Below are 22,594 nucleotides of genomic sequence, written 5' to 3' on the forward strand. Positions count from 1 at the left end.
ACTTTGTTTACCTTGCCAAGCGTAATTTTTATTTAGCCAAGCCCAAATATCATTTACTGGGAGTAGTTTTAAGATTTTAACCCACTATCGCCTGACATGAGTGACCGGAGCTATATTGTCACAAGCCTACTTCACGAAAAGGATACGTTTTAGTGAGCACAAAGTGACTTGCACTGATGGTTGCCGCCACGTACAACTTTAAAATGTTCTCTATTGCGTACAAACGTCCTCAGGTTGCTACACTCAATAGTTTACGTATAATTTGCCGCCACGTACGACAACTTTAAAGTACAAACGTCCTCAGGTTGCTACACTCAATAGTTTACGTATAATTTAATTTGCAAATTATGTTCCCGGAGAGTGACATACAGCGGTAGAGGGTTAAGCCGCGCTACCAGGCTACACGTGTCCAACATGCTATCTAGTTCTGTATGCCACACCTGCGTGCTGATAATGTCCTGGCAAGTGTGCAGTATAGCATTCTATAAACCGCTTCTAGAACACTTGCTATAAGAACCTAGTTTGGTTTCTCTCTATTAGAACAAAGATTCACTCGAAATGTATGTATGTAGATCTCACGAGAACCTGACAAGACGGATTCGTGTTAGTGAAATATAACTACTGGATTTCATATGACATCCATGAATAGTAATGCTGCAACATAATTCCTTTATTTTCTACTCAAATTGAAGTCGACCGTCTTCATTTACTTTAACATTATGGCTTCAGATTTGGTATAATATAGGAGTGCTTTTAAACTTCGACCGTCTTTTGTGTCCCTGTTAGGTTCTTTAGTCAGAATTCCTGACAGTTCTGATGTGCGCCAATCCTGCGTAATTTGTTCTTTGTAATTACAAACTTTACATATAATCTGTCCAGAGACTTGTTTATTCTTCGGTGTGTGTAGACTGAACCATACCAGCCAGTACAGTTGTTTTATTTTATCAATATTGATATTGTGTTTTCTTCCTGCAGCTTCGTTCAAAATGCGAGTTTTGGAAGTCATTAATAATATAATGACGCAAGCATAGAACGCGAACTATGCCGCTGCTAAGCAGAACAATGAGATGCAGATTATAGGAACACACGTGTAGCGTTTTGCTGATACATAAGTTTACTTTTTAATTTTAGATAGCGTGATACTGATGGCTAAGATTTTTTTAATCTTGAGTAGCGCATTACTGATGTTACATTAGTAACATTACATTACTGATGAGTAGCGTTTTACTAGCGAGTAGCGTGTTAAATTATATTATACATTACATAGTAGCGTGTTGCATTACATTACTGATGAGTAGCGCATTACTAATAGCGTGTTACTGATGCTGAGTTAACCTGTGTCTTGCAGCACCAGCAGCAGGTGGCCACTGCGGTGGACAGAGCAAAGCAGGTTACCATGGCTGAGCTCAACCAAATCATTGGGGTAAGTCTTGGTGGTACTACAGCTCGGTGTTACTCGTGCTGAAAAAAAATATAACGTTGTAATATGGGTATTAGTTATGTACATTATACTCGTATGTGTTTACAAATCAATAACTAACTAGAATAAACTACAGTCGTGGTTTTGATTCAGACTCTTTTGTTTTATTTATTTTTAAAATATAGATACGAAGATATTGTTGTTTTTATTAGTATTGGCTTTAGTAAATATGAAGATTTGGCTGACACAGCTGCACGCACAAGCGGGCATCCCTCACGGGGGCCACGTGCCCCCCATACCCGGCCTGCCCCCTCACGCTGGATTGCCGGGAGGCTTGCCTGGCCTGCCCCCCTCGTCCGTCCCCCCACCGGGCCTCCTCGCAGGTACGTCTGCTACTGTAATCACTCATTGATAATAATACTCATTTATTTTTATATTAATTGTAATACTCATTTATTTTTATATATATTATAATACTCATTTATTTTATATTTATTAAAACACTCATTTATTTTTATATTTATTATAACAATCATTTATTGTTATATTAGTTGTAATACTCATTTATTTTTATAATAATTATAATACTCATTTATAATTATATTTATTATAATAATCATTTATAATTTATATGAGTATTACAATATTAATTGTAATACTCATTTTTTATCACTTATTAATAATGAATAAAACTATTGCAATACTCATGTTGCTGTCACTATCAAAGTAGAGATTTTGTTGATATTTCGTTGTTGACTTGTGTTTTTTAGGTGTGGTTAACTCAAAATGAAGTAGCCCAAAAAAATTTCAACGTGCATTTGTTTGCCTGTACATCTCTCATTCCTATATATATGTTTAAAAATACTTGATCCCTACATATTTCAATTATTTATTTGAAGCAATTATTTGAAACTGCTTGTCCACTTGACATTACCAATTTGTTGGTTGCAATGGAGACTTTTGTAGCGCGACACTTAGTATAAAAGTTTTTCGTTTGTAATAGAGACTTATGTAGTACAAGCCTTGTACTGGACTGCTATACTTTACACTCTGAGTTGACCGTGACATCATCTCCCCCACTTAGCCTCGCAAGCATCCCTTATGGGGCTGGGGGCTCACCCGCTGTCACTGCTGGCGGGGGGAGGAAAGCCTCCCGGTGATCTGCATCCCCACCAGCGCAGTCTTCCCCCACATCCCCACGACGATAAGGCCCTCAGACACCCCGACCCCTCATCCCTCCACGATGACAGGGTAAGAGGGACATAACAACAGCAGAGGGTGTCATGGTATTACGCGTGTTATGCAAGATGATTTAACATAAAATGAACGGATAAAATGACGGTATTGATCAAATATAGAGAAGGGGTAAACTGACGTGAAACAAATTATGAGGTGTGGTATAATGCAGAAAAAAAGATGTGTGGGATTAAGGTGAGGCAGGGTGACCAGCTCTGACCGTGGGCAGGATATCTTCAATTAAAGGAATTACGACTAACGCGCTCCTCTAAGGAGGAGCGCGTTAATCTGAATCTCTGAAATCCACAACTCTAAGGTTGTGGATTTCAGTTACTATAATGGTGTTCTTGTCCGTTGTTGATTAGTTCTGGGAACGAAGTCTTGGTGATGGCAATCACGGTTTTAATTCTGTTGCAAGTACCTAAATGCATGAATAAATGTAAAAAGCCCTGCTTGAGATTTCAGTTACATGTAATGGTGTTTTCTGTCCGTTGTGTATTGGTTTTGGGAACGAAGTCGTGGTGATGATAATTACGTTTTTTTATTCGGTCGCAGGTACATGAACGCATGAATAAAAGCTAAACTGCTAAAACCCTGCTTGAAATTCCAGTTACATGTAATGGTTTTTGCTGTGTTGTTGATTAGTTCTGGGAACGAAGTCTCGGTGACGATAATCACGATTTTTACTTCGGTTGCAAATCCCTAAATGTATGAATAAATAAAAAATCCCTGCTTGATTTAAGCCTAGCAGTTCCCGCACGCCGCCATGTGTCAGGCTTGTGCTGGTGGGCGCTTGTGGCGCCAAGTTTCTGTGGCTTGTAATTAATCGCCTCGGCGGCATAAGAGGGTCGGGGTCTCGAGAGGGGACCTCGCTGCCGAGAGGTGAGGGAAGCACCGTAATGGTGCAACGAGTAGCCCCTCGAGGGCCCTTCACGTTCCCCTCTCCAATCTTCCCCATCTTGCCCTCTCTTCCACATCAAATTCTTACCAGACATCGAATTTTTACCCTTTTTCGTACTTCTCTTCTACCCTCATAAAGTTTTTTTTTATTTCTATCTAATTTCCATTTATTTCATCTATATCCCTTTTCATTCCTTCATCTTTTCCCTTCATCCACTTTCTTTCCAATCCTTTTTTTAATTGCCTGTAACCACGTTCCCGTTACCTCCAAGCGTTTTATCTTTTTTAATGTGCATTCATATTTGTTTGGCTAATCCTGCCACTAACTATTGCATTCATGTCATTGATGTCAATACAGTAGTCTGCACTTAATCCTATGTTACTTCTACACTCATCGTGTGTTTCTGCGCTTGATATGTTCAAACTCCTTTCTTCCCTCGACAAGTGGTGAGAATTTTCACCAAGTTTTCCTGCCAATCAATTAAGTGGAAGCAAACCTCAGATGAAGTTCATATCGGTCGCAAAAAGTCGAGTAATTTAACGCGACGCTTTTCATGGAACTCTCGCAGTGCGCTCGAGAATAAGACTTGCTTGTCATCCGCTGATGAATTGCTCTGCAGTGTCGCTTTTATTTCCTCGTAGCGAGCACGGCTTGTTCTCCCCTCCGCTGTTCAGGCTTTTATTCTGTTCCCCTTCGGTAGCCGAAAGGAAGATCTCCCCTAGCAAGTCTTATTTATATTCCATTGGCTTTTTATCGTCCTACATGGTTGTGTGTGACAGAACTGTGTCCATGAGCGGCGCACTGTTCGAAGAACTACACATTGTTGGGGCATTGAGTTCGTTTAGTGTACATTACGGACGTGTTGTGCTAGTGTTCAACGTCCTTGTGGGCAAACATACGAGATGCGTACTTGGGATTGTTTCCTCTCTGCATCACCAACAAAAGAGTTTATTTTTGTGTGTTGGATGAGCGTTGACGAGCTCTCTTTACATAACGTACGAGAAAGTTTATACCAGCAACAACTGAAAATTGACTGCACAAACCACTAGCGCTCGTGCGTGTCACTCGATACTTCCTGTTTAGCTCCATGCAATCGAATTGACTAATTCAAGACGAAATGTATATAGATTCTCCATAAAGAGGGTTGGGAAATAAGCTACCCCTTTACAGCGAGTATAGAAATGAAATTGGTGTCAATTTTGCGTAAGACATATATGTAGAATGTGATTTCTAATTTCATTAGAGATATATCCACAGAACGCTGAATATCATTGGGTTAATGCAATTCACTTCGATTAAATAAACGTCTTTGTTTATCAAGTAAAGGCTTGCTCTTTGCGAAGGTGCTGTTTATTATTGTATTTTACTCAGAAATTATTTGTTGTATCGAGTTGATTCCCTGTATAATGCTGAAATTTAATCACTGTAGGCTATTTCATTGTGTACATATCTTCCGCGAGATGTATCAGAAACATTAAATCTGAGGGTTCATGCAGGCACTAATTATCCATCGTCTGCTTGTCAGTTTCCTTCAGAATTTCAAACTTCAGCGCCAGCCACCAACCAGGTATGATTACAAGATTTCTGGCGACGCAATGTGACATGGTGTGAAACACTGGTAACTAAGGTTTTGATCTTACACGCACGCTGTGTCGTGTGTATATTCACAAATTTCTGTGTAGCCAAAATTTGCAATCTTTGTTCCACAAAAGCACCGAGGAGCCGGAAGTGCGGTTCATCACGGTTGAACGGAATCTGTAGAATTTAATCTAATCGTATTACTACGAGTTTCTCACGTGTCGATTCCTGGTGTTTGCTTATGAACTGTGAAATGCTGTAAGCTTAAAAAAAATTTATGACCAAAGAAAGAAATATCGAACTTGGTCAATTTGTAATTTCTGCATTCATTTCTGTAGTTATTCCACAAAAATGCTACAAGGAATTCTTGGCATTAATTTTAGTAGAGACCTTAAAATAATAAACGCTGCCCTTACATATATAATATCGTGACCGTCAGTGTCTGTGGCATGCAATAGCTCGTCTATTAGCTGCCCCTGCCTCCCCATTCATATCACTTCATGCTACGCTTGATCTTCTGTTTGCTCTGCTAAACCAAAAACCAACATCTTACTCCCCTGCTTTTCTGTTTACCCTCGACTCCTCGTTCAATCCCCAGGCTGTCGATGGTCGGGTGCATGTGTTTCAAATACCTCGACCATTTTTTATCCACGGTATTTTTTTAATTCCCTGCTCGTCGTCATTGCTCGTTAATTTCACAGCTCGGTTCCCCCTCTTGCCGAGGGTCTTGCCCTAGGATGTCTACCCTCGCCCTCAGCGGCCGTCCCCTCTGCTTTCTATTATCTCTCTCACGCTCCTCTATTAATTTCCCCCTTTTAATTTCCATTTCTATCGCTTCCAATCGCAAGTTACTGCTTGCTTCCCTCTATAGTACTAAAAATATTTCTCTCGTGGGTTTATATGTTCTTTTTATTTTACATCTTAATCATGTTTTGGGTTTTTATTCTTAAAGTTGTTATTCTTTTTCTCTGCCTTTATCTCCCATTTTATTTCATGTTACCAACACTTCATCTCATTCATGGGGTTGCCTTTTTTCCTGCCATGGTATTGCTATTTGAGCGTCACCCTTCATCCCAGATCCCTTGCTCTCCCCTCGCCACGTGCAGCGTGTAACGGCGAGGGGAGATCCGAGGGCAAACGATTGCTTCATCACCGCGCACTGCTCAAGAATAAACCTTGGCCGTGCGCTTCTCGATCATCTGTGATGACTGCACTATAATTGCCGCTGCCCCCACCCGTCGGCTCACGTGTTTACTTTCTATAGAATGGGAATTCGGAGTTTGATTTATTGCGTACAGATTTGCTGGCATCGCACTGCTGTTGCTGACTTGTTTAAACACCGCCTGTGATTCCGTCAACTTGTATTATATTTCCTATATAGTGCTATCAACGCGCACCATTTCAGCAGCACATAAATACGCTGTCATCTACTTTAACGATGGCAATTACTTAGCAGCATAACATCAACCGCATCGGTATGATCATTATCTTCAACGGAATCGATGCTATACTATGCAACAAAATTATGTGTTCGGCGGCAGGAAATGTGCTAGATAAGGATCCTTGTATTGATAGGTTTCAATTAATGCTTTCGCTGTAACGATATGGCATCTCACCTGACGACATGCTGGCGCTGCGAATTCTCCTGTCGGTTGTCGATATTTTTGTTCATTGTTATTCTTCGAACCTACTTAAGATCAGAGAATTTTCTTGTCAGAAAGGCGTTGTTCAAAGATCGTGATGTTTTGCAAGTCCATGATGATTTGTTGCCTTGACTTCTTCACTGAAGTAATCTTTTTCGTTCACTCGTTTCCTACGAATGCACTAACTGTCGGTTATGTTAGGGGGATGTAAGAGTCTGGTGTCTAGAATTAATATTATTAAATGAGAGGTCAAATAGTTGATTATAGTTTTATTTCATACCGGACACTAACGAATAAGGTTTTGTTTGGTTATTACAGAGAGGCAATGCGAGTTCCCCAGCCGAGTCCAAGTACAGACCCAGATCTGGCACGCCTGACGACGCGCCCCTTGAAACCAAAAGACGGAAAGATGGTGGCGACTCGAACCCCAGCTCCTCTGCCGGTGAGTTATATTATTACATACATTGGGATTATTACCTACGAACAATTGTACCAGCTGCAATTCAGAATTTAATTTCGATAGTTGGTTATTATCTGATCTATCTTTCTAGTGCCGATTATAGTTATAATTTACGAAGTGATTATAGTGTAATCGCGGATCGAATAATTTACTAGGCTATGGTAAGTCGCGCCTAAAAGTTACTTTACCTATAGACAAAAAGAAGGGAATTAATCGTTGCAAAATGTACTGTTTTACGCGGCATGGTTCTTTATTGGTGATACATGTCTCGCCGTTCTTGTATACAAATCGATGTTATGGTAGAGTGAGAGATTATATTGTAGTGTAAGAAATTATGTGGTTGAGCTAGAGATTATACGGTAAAGTAAGAGATTATATGATAAAAAAGAGATTATTTGGTAGAAAATATTTAATACCCCAGTTAGATCTCATGCTCATGGGGAAGGTAGGGTGTGTTACATTACACATAATTAACCTCGGTAATCTGTCGTTTGAATCTTGTTCGTTAAGAATTTTGAATACGTTGTTGTATTTTTTATTCGTTTTTAAATGCAGTACAATGTGAGTTAATTCTTAAGTACGATCCTAACTTCGTAGTTTCCTGCAATTCGCGCGTTGACGACGCATTCGGTTGCTTTTCTTGGCCCGAAAGTTTAGGAAGTTTTTCAGGACCAAATTGTCGCTGCGGACGCCGAACTGCGCGAGCGTAAACGCTTCTCTTAAAACTTCTAGCCTTGCAGCCTGAAGAAATTCAGCCTTCTGCTTTGGTCGCTGACTCTTTAGTACTTGACTCGCGACTTAACAAAATTTGGTTTTACGAAACGGGTGCATAGTTTCAAAAGTAAAATATGTATAATTCTATGGATGCATGATGTCTATTATATTTTGGAATATTTTCCAACTCCAAGGCACTCCGACATCATTGAAAGCTTCAAGTTCATCATCATCTGGAGCAGCGTTGTCTAATCACCACCACCAGCACCACCATCACCACCACAACAACGTTAGTCACCAAGCCCCACCACCACCACGGCCCCCGAGCTCCAACGCGGGCAATGATAGCGACGGAGAGAAGAGTGACCAGGACCTCGTAGTCGATGTCAATGAGGTGCGTCTCGTTACTGATAATTAATCTTGATGATTTTAGTTAAATAAGTACAACTTGACGTGCATTTGTCTTAATATGTCCAATAGAGCATGTTGATTTAATAAAAATTCATGAACAACAGAATTTTTAAAAGACAACTTGACGTGCATTTGTGTTAGTACGCCCGCTAGAGCACGCTGATTTAATTCAAATCTGCGAATAATTCTAACTTTAAAGTACAATTTGATGTGCATTTGTGTTAATATGTCCACTAGAACATGTTGATTTAATTGAAGTTTATGAGCAACTGAATTATACAAGACAAATTGACCTGCATTTGTGTTGATTGGGATGTGCACTACAGCACGACGATTCAATTCAAATAAGTGAACAATTCTAACTTGTTAAAGTACAACGTGAAGTGAATGTTCTATTTAATACGTCCACTTGAGCACGCTGATTTAATTAAAAATTATGATCGTATTAGACTTGCGTTGGTGTTTGCTGGAGCACGTTTATTTTAAGAGAATATAATTCATTTAATTTCTCGAGTCCGGACAGATCGGTTACTAGTTGGCATATGAGCCATAGCAGTTATCTTAATATGCGATAATGAAAAGATTACTGATATTTTATATTAAATGGCAATACTTACGTGCTGCTCAGGATGTGGGCAGTCCCCACACAAACGGGGACCACCGAGCGGGCAGCGGCGGTGAGATGAACGGCGGCGACAAGAAGCCTGACCGTCCCGCCTCCCAGTCCTCCTCGTCCTCCAGGTCCACTCCCTCGCTCAAACACTCCAAGGAGGTATGTCCTTCATCCTGCCTTGCTGTCCATTTTGTCCACTCCCTCGCTCAAACACTCCAAGGAGGTATGNATAATTAAGAATCAGAAGACAATGACTGGGACGATAATCATGAACCAGAAGGCAATGATTGGGACGATAATTAAGAATCAGAAGGCAATGACTGGGACGATAATCATGAACCAGAAGGCAATGATTGGGACGATAATTAAGAATCAGAAGACAATGACTGGGACGATAATCATGAACCAGAAGGCAATGATTGGGACGATAATTAAGAATCAGAAGGCAATGACTGGGACGATAATCATGAACCAGAAGGCAATGATTGGGACGATAATTAAGAATCAGAAGACAATGACTGGGACGATAATCATGAACCAGAAGGCAATGATTGGGACGATAATTAAGAATCAGAAGGCAATGACTGGGACGATAATCATGAACCAGAAGGCAATGATTGGGACGATAATTAAGAATCAGAAGACAATGACTGGGACGATAATCATGAACCAGAAGGCAATGATTGGGACGATAATTAAGAATCAGAAGGCAATGACTGGGACGATAATCATGAACCAGAAGGCAATGATTGGGACGATAATTAAGAATCAGAAGACAATGACTGGGACGATAATCATGAACCAGAAGGCAATGATTGGGACGATAATTAAGAATCAGAAGGCAATGACTGGGACGATAATCATGAACCAGAAGGCAATGATTGGGACGATAATTAAGAATCAGAAGACAATGACTGGGACGATAATCATGAACCAGAAGGCAATGATTGGGACGATAATTAAGAATCAGAAGGCAATGACTGGGACGATAATCATGAACCAGAAGGCAATGATTGGGACGATAATTAAGAATCAGAAGGCAATGATTGGGACGATAATCATGAACCAAAAGGCAATGATTGGGACGATAATTAAGAATCAGAAGGCAATGACTGGGACTATAATCATGAACCAAACGGCAATGATTGGGACGATAATCATGAACCAGAAGGCAATGATTGTTACGGTAATAACTGGAGATTGTTGGGTAATTTGTTGGTATCCCCTGATTGGCCAGAGTGACCCCCGTGTGCCCACCCCCACTTGCAAAGCCCCAACGGCCCCCACCACAAGTGGGGGGAGTCTAAGCACCCCCAACGGTCCCTTGAGTGGGGGAGCAACAAGCAACGGCGTTCCCAAACCCCCCGTCCCCGGTGGGGCAGGGCTCCCTCACCCTCAGTTCCCCGGTGCCCCCTACCTTCCCCCTGTGGGAGTGGGTGCTGCCCCAGGTCTCCCTCCTCCTCCTCCCCATGCTCTTGTCCGACCTGATCTTCCTCCTGGGGCTGGGGGCCCTTATCCTCCTGGTCCTCCCAATTACCACGTCCGGCCACCTGCCCCACCTGTAAATATCCTCCAGTAATTTGTACTATTCATTTAAATATCATCCATTAATTTGTACTATTCATTTAATTATCATCCATTAATTTATACTACTCATGTAAATTTATGCTTCATATTTTTCTTTCAAATCTAGAATTTTTATTCTAAATTTTTTGGTTTATATCCTGCTTTTAAATTTTTGTTTCACGCTTATCTCTCTCCGCATGTTTGAGCATTGCCCTTCGTTCTAATGTCCGTCTTCATTAATTCTATTTGCATGAATACTTGTTGAAATGTTGTAATTATGACTGTTGAGAGTTTATATTAGGTTATTAGATACCCGCAGCTAAACCTGGCGTTGTTCCGGATAGATAAACATAGAGAGTTGAAAAATCGCGTTGTCCTAAATCTCGTTAATGATTCTCCCAGTAAATAAATGTTAACTAAAGGAAGACCCAGTCTATAGCGCAGGTTCAACAGGGAACGTCAGCGTGACTTCCATTTATTAACATTTCTTATGAAATGTATCTTTGCTGAACTGAAGAGCAACTTATATATCCATTTTTTAGAATTCCGTTCTAATCAAGAATCTAGTTGAAGAAAAAATTCAATAAAGTGAGCTTAATAAGAGAAAGCCCCGTTCAAATGAACTTCTAACGTCAAATTCCTATTTCACTCCCGCGCAGAAGCTTGAGGGAGGCTAAGTATACATTTTTTATTGGGATTAAATCCACAAAACTAAATTTAGATTTTAATTCATACCCCTCTTCTCACTGCAACGCTACATGACTCCGTCACCAAAAATAATAAAATTTCATATTTGAGTATTTTTCCGAAACTCTATATAGGTAATGTAGATCCGCGCCCCAATATGTATATCTATTCACCGCGCCAAGCTACAAACACGCATGCATAAATAAACCAACAGTTTAGTAAATATGTAATATCTTTGGACCGTATTACATGCCTGAATTTAGAACCGCCTCTATATATAGTAACTCCCACCTTGGGGACTCCTAGCTTGGATGGCTTTAATATTTTGTTGGGTTGTGGTGAATCCACGTGTGTATCAGTCTTAGAGTCAGTGAAACACGATCAGGGACACGCACATGTATTTCACTAGGAGGTTGACACAAGAAGAGACCGATTGACGCGCCGCGACCTCCTAAGATAACTACGTGTCGCGGTCACGTCAACGCGTAGCAAAGCGTTAGGCTTAAACCTCGGTACATTCCTTTTCCACGCATCCCATCGGGGTTCCACAAAATTGAGAGGTGCCGGTGCTCTATATTGAGCCATTAACGAGACTAACCAGTAGCACACACAACACAGAGTATTCGTCCAACCGGGGCACCATGTATCAGTCTTAGAGTCAGTGAAACACGATCAGGGACACGCACATGTATTTCACTAGGAGGTTGACACAAGAAGAGATCGATTGACGCGCCGCGACCTCCTAAGATAACTACGTGTCGCGGTCACGTCAACGCGTAGCAAAGCGTTAGGCTTAAACCTCGGTACAACGTGAACTGATTTGCTGTGTATCAGGACCCTCTGTTCAGAACCCATTTCTGGCTGTACCGTCTGACGACATTCCGCGTATGAGGCACCCTAAACCTGTTGCAGTTTTTGCCATCGAAATGATACCAGCTGCTGTTCCCCATTGCGTCCGTTCATTTAGTGAAGAACAACTAATATAGGACTTGGTGCAGTTCCTCTCGCTCTCTACGTGCACTTTTGGAAATGCGAAAATTTGTCAAAATTTCAACTTTGTATATAGGCTAAAAAATTGACTAATTTCACGTTTTCTTCGTTCCTTCAGAACGAGACTACTTTCTTAGGGAGTAAATGTTTGTGACGTGAAATTGCCAGATTTTATTCTCTTATTATTTTGATGTACTTTTTCTGTATTATTTGCATCGTTTCGTTTTCTTAATCTCGTAATATATCTCTTTGTTTCTTTTCAAAATGATGCTTTGTACATTTTCACCAATACACTGATACTCTGTTTCTCATTCTGTTGTTTATTGATCGTTGCATCCCTCGCGTTTTCTATGCACCACATTTACTGAATTTTCGAACTTGTGACTTGACACTTCATGCGGGATCCTGGTATCAGTAGCAACTATTTACACTCATCTTTACTCACCTCAGTTAGGGACCAAACTCATCTAGTCAATGCTATTCGTACGGCAGCACCAGTGGTAATTAAAACTAATGTGTGACGTCTATCTGTGTTTGATCCAATTTCAACTCTACTTTTGTACCATCACTAATGAGACTGTTTTCTAGAAAACTTTCAACGACTGTTTATTTCTTCTAACATATAATGTACGGTTTAACATTGACGTGTGCCAGGGCTTGATCTCTTAATTCAATTATTTTTCGGAATATTTATATTTTAACTATTCCTAAACGTTTGAGTGATTGTTGGTGCAACATCTCTTTACTTTTATTTTCATAACTACTAGAATATTATCAAATTGTATCAAATTCCTCAAGTTTTGTCGTCGCATAATTTTTTGTTTGAAACACGTATTTCCATGGAATGTTATAACCTGAGTAACGTCAAACTAAACATACTTCAATAATGTGTTAATGACAGAAATGCTATTGATTGTTGATTATAATGTTGGCATTTTTGCATCGCTCCAGGCTGCTGGATACGAAATCCACCCGGGCAGTAGGGGGCAGAACGGGGCGCCCATCAACGGTGCTGCTGGCAAGCCGTGAGTATCCCGGATCATGTTTTCTTGCAACTTGTATCTATGTTCTTTGAAGAAAGTATAGGCGTACGAGTGATTGAATGAACTGACCTATTTATTGATAGAGCTGTATTAGTACCTTTTCACCGCAAAACTCCTAAAAGCTTTGAAGGTATTATATGCAATCCTGTCGAAGATGAATAGCTATTTGAGTGCAGAGGAGTGAAACAACTTCCAACTGTTTATCCTCCGTTCGTATTATCCCAGTGCGTACAGTTATCACGTTAATGGGGACGGACAATTGGGTCCTGTTCACTTCCCCCACGACGCCCTCTTGGGTGCCGGTATCCCCCGCCACGCCCGTCAGATCAACACCCTCCACCATGGTGAGGTTGTCTGTGCAGTCACCATTAGCAACCCCACCAAGTACGTCTACACCGGCGGCAAGGGTTGTGTCAAAGTCTGGGACATCAGCCAACCAGGCTCCAAGAGTCCCGTGTCTCAACTCGATTGTCTCGTGAGTAAACATCGCCGTTTGGGACCTGCACAACCAAACTCTGGTACGACAATTCCAGGGCCATACAGACGGCGCCTCTTGTATTGATATTTCCCCTGACGGGACTAAACTTTGGACGGGAGGCCTCGATAACACAGTCAGATCTTGGGACCTCAGAGAGGGTAGACAACTTCAACAACACGACTTCAGCAGCCAAATATTCTCGTTGGGATTCTGTCCTACTGGCGAATGGTTGGCTGTCGGTATGGAGAGTTCGAACGTTGAAGTTCTTCACGTCTCAAAAGCTGACAAGTACCAGCTTCATCTCCACGAAAGTTGCGTCTTGTCGCTGAAGTTCGCCTCTGCCGGCAAATGGTTCGTCTCAACGGGCAAGGATAATCTGCTGAACGCATGGAGAACACCGTTCGGTGCTTCCATATTCCAGGTACGCACTGTTAATTCTTGTCATTTGATCGACTTACGCCTCCGACTCGATATAATTGGATTTTTTTTTGTAACTCTATTGTATTAACGACTGGTTGCGTTTCTCTCCTTACAGTCGAAAGAGTCTTCGTCCGTCCTGAGCTGTGACATTTCTGCAGATGACAAGTACATCGTAACTGGATCTGGAGATAAAAAGGCCACCGTTTACGAAGTTATGTACTGAACGGTTGAAATTCGATTCTTAGCTTACCTCAGGCTCAATTATGTTTTATCATTTCTAGGTCAATCTTCAAGGCAATAGTGGACAGTCACTCATAGTTTTCTGGTTTCGTTTAAAACGAAGTCTGTAAATCAAACATGAATTAACTTCCATGAGATCTTTGCTCTCTTCGTTGTTTGTACCTTGAGTCCGAACGTCGTTTCTACTCAGCTATTGGAGGATCTCAAAATTGATGGCTGGAAAGCCTGAGAACAACGCTTTCGATAATAATCCAAGGCAAGCTCGGACTTTCCTCCACTCAATTGGCCTCTACCACTTCATCAAGCATTTTGCGTTTGCCCCATTTCCATACATTTCGTATTTCATCTTGCTTGAACTATCGGATATAAATTTAAGCTGTATTTATCAACTATAAGTTAAAGATATCCTTTGAGTGTTCAGTCTTGAAAGGATTTGTCACTTTGACAAGCACGCATGCTGCACTTTATAGACATAAATCAATGCTTATTCTAAGTACGAGTCTCGTATTACTAGCAACGAAACTGAGCTTCAAGGAATTCATTCGGATGATAATGCCTTCGCGGTTGACTGCTCTAAGCTCACCTATTATGCTGATAAAATAAAATTTCGTTCAACACTAATTTACTTGTTAATAATAATTCAAAGAGCCATGGTACCAAGAAGGTAGCCAAGTTTTTTATGCATCTCCCTATTGATTCATAATCAAATGCTCATTTGCAAATATATAACTCGACGTTCAAATGATAATTTCGTGTGCCATAGTCAGTTGGTTTCGATGTGTCGTGTGTTAAGGTTTTGTCGCACTGGGTCAGATCCTATAACCAATATTCCGGAAATGATGACTTTGTTTACTGTGTCTCTTAGTCCTCACCAAGAACTCGTCGGCATTAATAATTCTCATCAACAGCGCTTTTGATTTTTTTTATCTCGATTGCATAGCGTCGTTGTGCTCTCCCTTCAAGCAGCTTGCCTATTCGAAGTCGCTAATGTTTTATTTAAATGCGTGGTGCAGCGAGCTGTGAATTTAAATTTTGGGTAAGGTTTGCTTGCTCTATATTTTTACGTGGGTTGTGTGACACTAATATTAGCTCGTGTCGTGTTCACTGTAAAATCTGAACTTGTTGACAATTTTTTACTTTTTCTCACTGGTGATAATAATTAAAACACGATAATTGAAATTCCGCAAGATGTGCACAATGAACTTTTCATGCTTTGGAATTCTATCATTCTTATTCGTCGGGATGATCTGCGTCTAGCTGCATGTGGTGTGCGATGTCGTGCTTTGAGCGCAGTCGAGCGTATCCTATTCGATAGTCTTGATTTTTGTTTACAGTGTTACGTTACGTGTTTGATAACTGGATAACTAAAGGTCGACCAGCTTGACGCATTTAAAATAAAATTATTAGACAGTATGTTGACCGACGCTGTCATTTTTATCTACCTCACTAAGACGTTTGCGTTGTGCCCACTAAGTTAGAAATATGATCCCTGTTAGTTATGATAACAGGATGACGATGATAAATGTTCACGTAAAAGGAACGTTAGTAAATGAATGACATGTTGTTTCCGTTTGTATTATTAGCTTAAGTCTTTGCTGCATTGTGATAACTTGTACCATAATTGTATGATATAATTCAGTAGTCGAGTAAGTCTTGTAATTATGTACACCAACTTCGCAGTATTAATAACGTACGTTACGTAAGTTATAACCTCATGCCTGTTATACAGGACGCGTACTTGGACGAAATCCCCATCCCTACCCTAAATTTGTAAGCATGCATTGTACTGCAGTGATACCATGACAATGGCAATCCTTATTTATTTCGCCATTTTCGATGGCGTCTTATTCAAGTTAAAGACCGCCCAGTCTCAGACGTTTTTAGTTAGAGATTTTCAAGTTTCTAACGCCCCGTTGATTTGCTCACCTTACGTTTTGTGACTTGTTTGGGATGCCAGGCCTCTTGTTGAACAGGAAGCTCAGTTCAAAAAGATTTTGCTGGGTTGCTTGTCGTAATGGTTTACTCCTCACGGACGAATACTGTATACCCGAGGTTTGTTTCGGCGGCGAATAAAAAAAATGGTAGGTGTGTTCGAACCCGCCGACCGCAAACATTCTTTAAAAAAAATGGTCGATATCCACTAACGGATCCGGTAAGTGTCGTGAGTCGTGATTTACTTATCCTTCCGTCATGTTGAAGCGCTGCTCGTTGAATCCAGACTACCCATAGTAGTCCTAGGACAGCATCTTCTGCCGGCTTGAAGCCTCTACGCTATTTATGGCCAAAACTTATTTTGCATTCTGTTGATAATCGTTGTTTTTAATTGTATTGATTTCCGATTTTCTTCGTATTGCAAATTAATTGTTGAATTGAAATTTGACCACGTTCACCAACTACTGGTTCTGTTCTAAAGTGACGTAACTGCTGGTATAAATTGTTGCAAATTGTTGTGCCTTTTATTGATTTATGTTTTTAAGGTTCTTCGTGAAATTCTGTCTCTTATTCATGAACCACTGGCGAATTTTCCATTGTCTTATTTTTTATATATAGCAAACCCGTGTATTGATAGTTCTGGTACCTATTCTCTTGAATGCTAGCATTGCCATAATGTGATATCTTTTTAAGAACGTCACCTTGCTAAGGAAATGTTGAGGAAATACACATGTAGCTTCCTTCGTTACTTGAATTTATTACTTCGGATTCAAGTGTTCCATAACATTATCGCTAAGGATCAGCATCTTGTATACGGTTAGTGAAAATTGATAACTAAAGCTGCCTCTAGTGAACATTTATCATTTCTCGGTGCTTCTTGCCCTTGATGCAAATCCGTATGAATGTAACACTTAATATGTGATATCCTCCTGGAGTGAGCTCTTCCTTATCGACCGTTTGCTTTTGTCTTATAGAAACTGGTTTTCATTTTTAACGTCGACTTCAGAAAATCGTACCGGCAAGACTGAAGCTGTCTCTTCTATTTATTTAGACTGCCTAAATTAATACTAATGTTCCGAGCTACTTTATTTGAATTTAGTCTCATGGCCCAAGAAATAATAAGATATGGAGAAAGCCTCTAGTTTGCCATTATGTTGGTCTGTGTGGCCGAGAAAGCATTTTGTGCAATCAAGTATTGAAGAATGACCTCTTCGGAGTACCAGAGTACAAACCGCATTCCATTATAGTGTCCTCACATTCGAAACAATTTTGCCTTAAGTCTCTAGAGTGCGTCAGCAAGTGAAACTTACTGCACGCTAAATGATAATGTAGAATTTTGTTTCCGATCGCCGAAGTTGTTTCCAAGGTTCATGATATGCCAGCAACGACATCAATTATGAAGTTGAATTTTGTATGTGCATGGCGGTATCCACCATTTCATCTGTGATCCATGTCATGGTTTGTGTGTGTATGTTAGCCATCATTGTTTCTTGCCCAGGCTATAGGGAAAGCATTTTTATGATCTCCTAAGTTTCTAAGGTTACACTGCAACTTATACTTGTAAATTTATGTTTCGAAAGTTTTTCCAGCAGATTATTCAGTTTTTAGGGTTATTTCGTGTGTGTAAACCCTCTGCGTGTACTTCGTGCTCTCTATTTTATGTGTGCGCTTCATTTTTAGATCTCACTGTTTGGTATCGCACAATTGGTATTACGTATGTCTATTTTATGTTTTGATTCATTAGTTCAAATACACTAATTTGAAATCATATCCCATTTTATTTACATCTTTATTGCGTGGCTTGGTGCCAGTAATTAGCATTAGGTTAATCTCTACACGTAAAAGACAGTGGAGAAGTGTCTGCATTATCTCCAGCTGTTGCAGTGCCCACCAGTGTCTTCTGACGAAGTGTCCGCAGTATTCACAGCTGTTGCAGTCAGTCCCTGCTTCCACTGATGGTGCAGTACCCACAAGACCGGTTCTGGACATTACGCAAAACCAGACCCGACCGCTGATACAGGGTCTCAGCAGCCGGCCGTTCTCGGAGCCCGCGGTCTCCCGAGTTTCGTAAGATTTCCGAGTACTGCGAGCCCTAAAACTCGAGTTGCCAAACGACATCCGTGGTCTCTTCGTGGTAAGTTGATAAGGAGAGGTTCACGGTGCTGGACACTCTAGTGATGCAATGAACCTGGCGCCTGGAATGTGGTCAAAAGTCCTGGACTGACCACCATTATTATGGTTATGACGTGAAACGTGGAATCAACGGAGAAGTGGTTAAATTATTTAACCTACACGATGCAATTTTCAATGGCTTGAGTAGTCGTCGACGTACGTAATGTTTAGATTTGGTGAGCTTTAAAAAAACTGCATAATAATTTACAACTCCATCAATTATAAGGAAAGATTCTTATGAAGTTAAAAATCAACATGAACTTGCTTGTGTATTTCAAATTAATTGTCGGTCATTTTTCGCAGGTTAATACAAACTGGTCCTTTAGAATTTACATTTTTGTTAAAAATTAATACTCCACTCCGTGTGGCTCAGTGCACTAGCGAATAGGCCTTGAATTAATTCGGAATAGTACAATTCATCCATAACCAAAACCTCAACACCATTTCTTTTCACCGTTGAAAATTTGGCAACAAATAATAAATACCGACAGCAATTAAATCTGGTTTCAAAGTAAGTTATTGACGGAAATGCTGCATAACATTCGTAATCAATAGAAAACAGTTATAAAAGATATAAAGATTGATTTTGAATAAAACCTATCCTAGATTGATCATGTCCGTTTATTGAAATTTAATAAGTAAACCCGAGCAAAACTTTAAATGATCATTTAAGAAGCTGAGCCGTTCCTGTCTGTTTTTAGGTCTCTAGTCGTTATTAATTAAACGACCTCGTTAAGGTCTTTGGAGATTTGAACCCATATTAGGATCGAGGAAATAAAGTTGACCTGAAAAACGACGTTAAATGTAAAACAAACTAAACTAATGCCTTGGGAAAAAAGTAATTATTTCAGCAACGGAAAAAATTATCCAGTTGTGCGGAAAAGTAACGAACAAAAGATCTAAATTGAACGTTTCACCGACATCAAAATGGGCTACAAAAAATCTCGCATTTTTCCTAAAGCCTGTCAGATATTGATATACTTTTTATCATATCGAACCCTTTTACATTATTAGAGTTGATGCATCGACAATAAAATATGAAGGAGACCATATGTAGCATTATATATGCAAAGGAATTTATATACACGACAGTACGTGCGACGGTAAAACTGCAAAAAAATACAAGTATATATAGAATGACGATATCGTCGCCCGCTGAACATCTGCCGCAAGATACATTAATATCGAGATACGTCAACGCTGCATTCGTTTACTTGGTCCGGAGGTTCGCGAACTGATGGCCTTGCTGAACATTTGAAAATTGATATTGTTTCCAGCAATTGTTATTTTATACATGCTAAACTGAAAGTTGAACTTGCATCAATAAACAATTATCCGACTTACTTAAAAACAATTAAACTTAAAATAACTTACTTAATTACTTAATACGTATTTAAATAAACAATTATCCGACGTATCCGTACTTTCAAGAACAAGTATTCTTGAAATAATCCTCATTGAATGACGATAAAGCTATTGATTAAATGTAAAGACGTAAACTGATATAAAAGTACATGTAGCTTAGAAAAGGAGTTTGAACAACTGAATATTATTAAGTACAATAATTATGAATGTAATACAGAAAATTAAATCTAAACAACTGCAGTATGATGGGCTTTCAATTTAATGACGTCTTATTGTGACGATATTCTTGTTGCTTCTGTGGAGATTCCTTCTCATCGCAGAAAAACGTACAAAAATAAGCGTTTGTTCAAGAAAATCTCGCAAGTATTTTAGTAATCTTGAAACTGAAAATCACGGTTTGAGTGTTTTTAATAATGAATAAATTGAACGAGATAATTGTGTGAATGAAGTAAAAAAATACGATCAGAACGCTCTAAAGAAAACACACATTAATTAACATCTGTGTAACATCTAAATAGGTAATCGATTATGAGGATTGAAGACTTATCTTGGATGTTTTTCATTTCTTTTAATATTTTATTAAATATTTATTTTATATTTATTAAAAAACTATTTGCACAAGCCGACAATATTCTTTTTAGATTCAACAAGCAGGCTCGCTCATCACTGTCGTCACGTGGGTGAAGTTGTACACCATTACGATGAATTGAATCGTAAAATCTTTCAGTACAGCCGCGTTTTATTCAGAGTAATTCAGAACTTGAAGCAGACTTCCACCAATATTTTAAAAGAATTTTCCATAAATTGTTTAAACGTTGAACATCAATTTTCGAAAACCTGCTATAGTAAAGACGAACAGACATGTTGGAAGATAAAACATACCCACCTTTCAAGCCGGCGTACAAATCTTATTCGAATAGAATTCGTAGTTCACAGAATTTCTTGGCTAAATTCAGAATTTACGTGAAAGAATCTCTCCGACATACTGAAAGATCTTGGCAAGAACCCATCGCTCTGAAAACTGAAAGATTTTCTGGAGCGCTGTTTGCTCACAAGAAATCCCATCCTGCAGAAATGCAGCATCTTTCTGGTGAAATTTATGTAATGTAAAATTTAAATCTCGTGTGTTCAAATCTTCTACATGAATGCAACAAAAATTTAGGAATTTATACACATATTGGTGAGCAGCTTAATATCCACGGAAACAAATTCAAAGAGTGAATTTACTCAGTAAAATGTAGAGTAAAGCTCACAAAATATAGGCTGACCTTTTATTAAAATTAAAAACATATTTTTTCATTATAATACGCTGTATTTTGTTAAAATTAAAAACATATTTTTTCATTACAATACACTAACATTTTATTAAAATTAAAAACATATTTTTTCATAATAATCAAACAGCGGAGGAATTCTTGCAACGGCACGCACGCCATTCTGCCGAGCATCGAAGCCTAAAAAATACGTGGCTTCTGTAAATCACAAGCATTTTTTTCATGTGTGTCCTTTTAACGCGAGCGGCAGCAACAGCGCTAAAAAAAAATTTTCAGTTTTATCAGCGACAAAACAAAAGTCTACACACTAGACAAAAAGCAAGATCTCTTCCAAAAAGAAAAATACAATAACTGAATTAAATGAAATGAGGGAGGCGGCAGAGCTGCAAACTGAAAACTTTTTTGTCCTTCCACCGACGGTTTTTTATTTCGTTTAAAAACGTGAAGCTCGTCACAGGATCGCAGGCAGCGAGATCAGTAATTGCGTTGCTGGAATATTAGAGATTTCAGGAATGGGAATAACGTCCATCCGAACAAAACAAAATGCGAAGGAAAAGGCATTCCATGCGTGTAGTTCCATGCGTGTAATTCTACACGTTTAATTCCATGCGTGTAATGCCATGCGTGTAATGCCATGCGTGTAATGCCACGCGTGTAATTTCATGCGTTTAGTTCCCGCACCCCCAGGTTGTGCATGATCACCGTGGTATGTTTTTTTTGTGTTCTTCATGGATGAGCCAAGATTTTTTTTCCTGCTAACAATATTTTTTATCTCCCGAGTTTTTACTTTATTTCCGAAGAGGCCTGGGCCGGCGGGGCAGTAATATCGGTACGAAAAAAAAAAACGGAGAAAATCTTTCGTCGGCCCAAGAGAAGAATAAAAAAGTCATGAGAATTAGAAGTGAAAAAAAAAATAGGAAGGAATCCTATCGATGCCCATGAAGGTAAATCGGTTTGAGGGATAATGGCTGTCAGCTCCAGGGATCGAAGGAGCAGAAAAAATATACTGTAAAAACACTAGATAATGGAAGGTATATACATGATGGTTACCGCTGCGTAATTCGTCCCGTCTTGCAAGACAAATTTTTTGTATATAAGTATATATACAGAGCATATTGATGAGCTAGAGAGATAATTATATAAATTCATTGTTGAGACGTGCCAAGAATTGCTACGTTATGTTAACTAATAATGACAACGTCATGCTGTGCAAGTTATTGTTAAGTCATGTTATGCAAATCTCTTGACTTAGGTTATGTAGCAGAATCTTTCATAGGTGAAAAATTTCTGCATTATGTTATGTAAAAAATATCAAGTCACGGTAAGTAAGAAATTCTTGCTTTAGGTTACTTACGGGAATATTGGAGTAATAAATTAAGTTATAAGCAATAGATAGTGGCGTTGTATGTTGAGTGAAATATTGTTACGTTATTTTATTGTTAAGATTGTTA

At 39.4% G+C, this 22,594-nt stretch overlaps 1 protein-coding gene across 1 annotated transcript in view; it reads left to right on the forward strand.

Annotated features, from left to right (window-relative positions):
• The window catches only part of LOC108678999 (transducin-like enhancer protein 4), a 29,985-nt gene extending 11,885 nt beyond the window's left edge, over positions 1–18,100 (forward strand). Inside the window, 11 exon segments of the mRNA XM_018167502.2 lie at positions 1,349–1,423; positions 1,671–1,803; positions 2,505–2,671; positions 7,097–7,220; positions 8,147–8,346; positions 8,992–9,135; positions 10,214–10,537; positions 13,171–13,244; positions 13,488–13,740; positions 13,742–14,161; positions 14,276–18,100. Coding sequence (XP_018022991.1) covers positions 1,349–1,423; positions 1,671–1,803; positions 2,505–2,671; positions 7,097–7,220; positions 8,147–8,346; positions 8,992–9,135; positions 10,214–10,537; positions 13,171–13,244; positions 13,488–13,740; positions 13,742–14,161; positions 14,276–14,383 — 2,022 coding nt within the window. The 3' untranslated portion in view covers positions 14,384–18,100.
• The last annotated feature ends 4,494 nt before the right edge of the window (positions 18,101–22,594 follow it).

Source organism: Hyalella azteca, unplaced genomic scaffold (assembly GCF_000764305.2).
Source record: "Hyalella azteca isolate HAZT.00-mixed unplaced genomic scaffold, Hazt_2.0.2 contig3520, whole genome shotgun sequence".
Lineage (NCBI taxonomy): Eukaryota > Metazoa > Arthropoda > Malacostraca > Amphipoda > Hyalellidae > Hyalella > Hyalella azteca.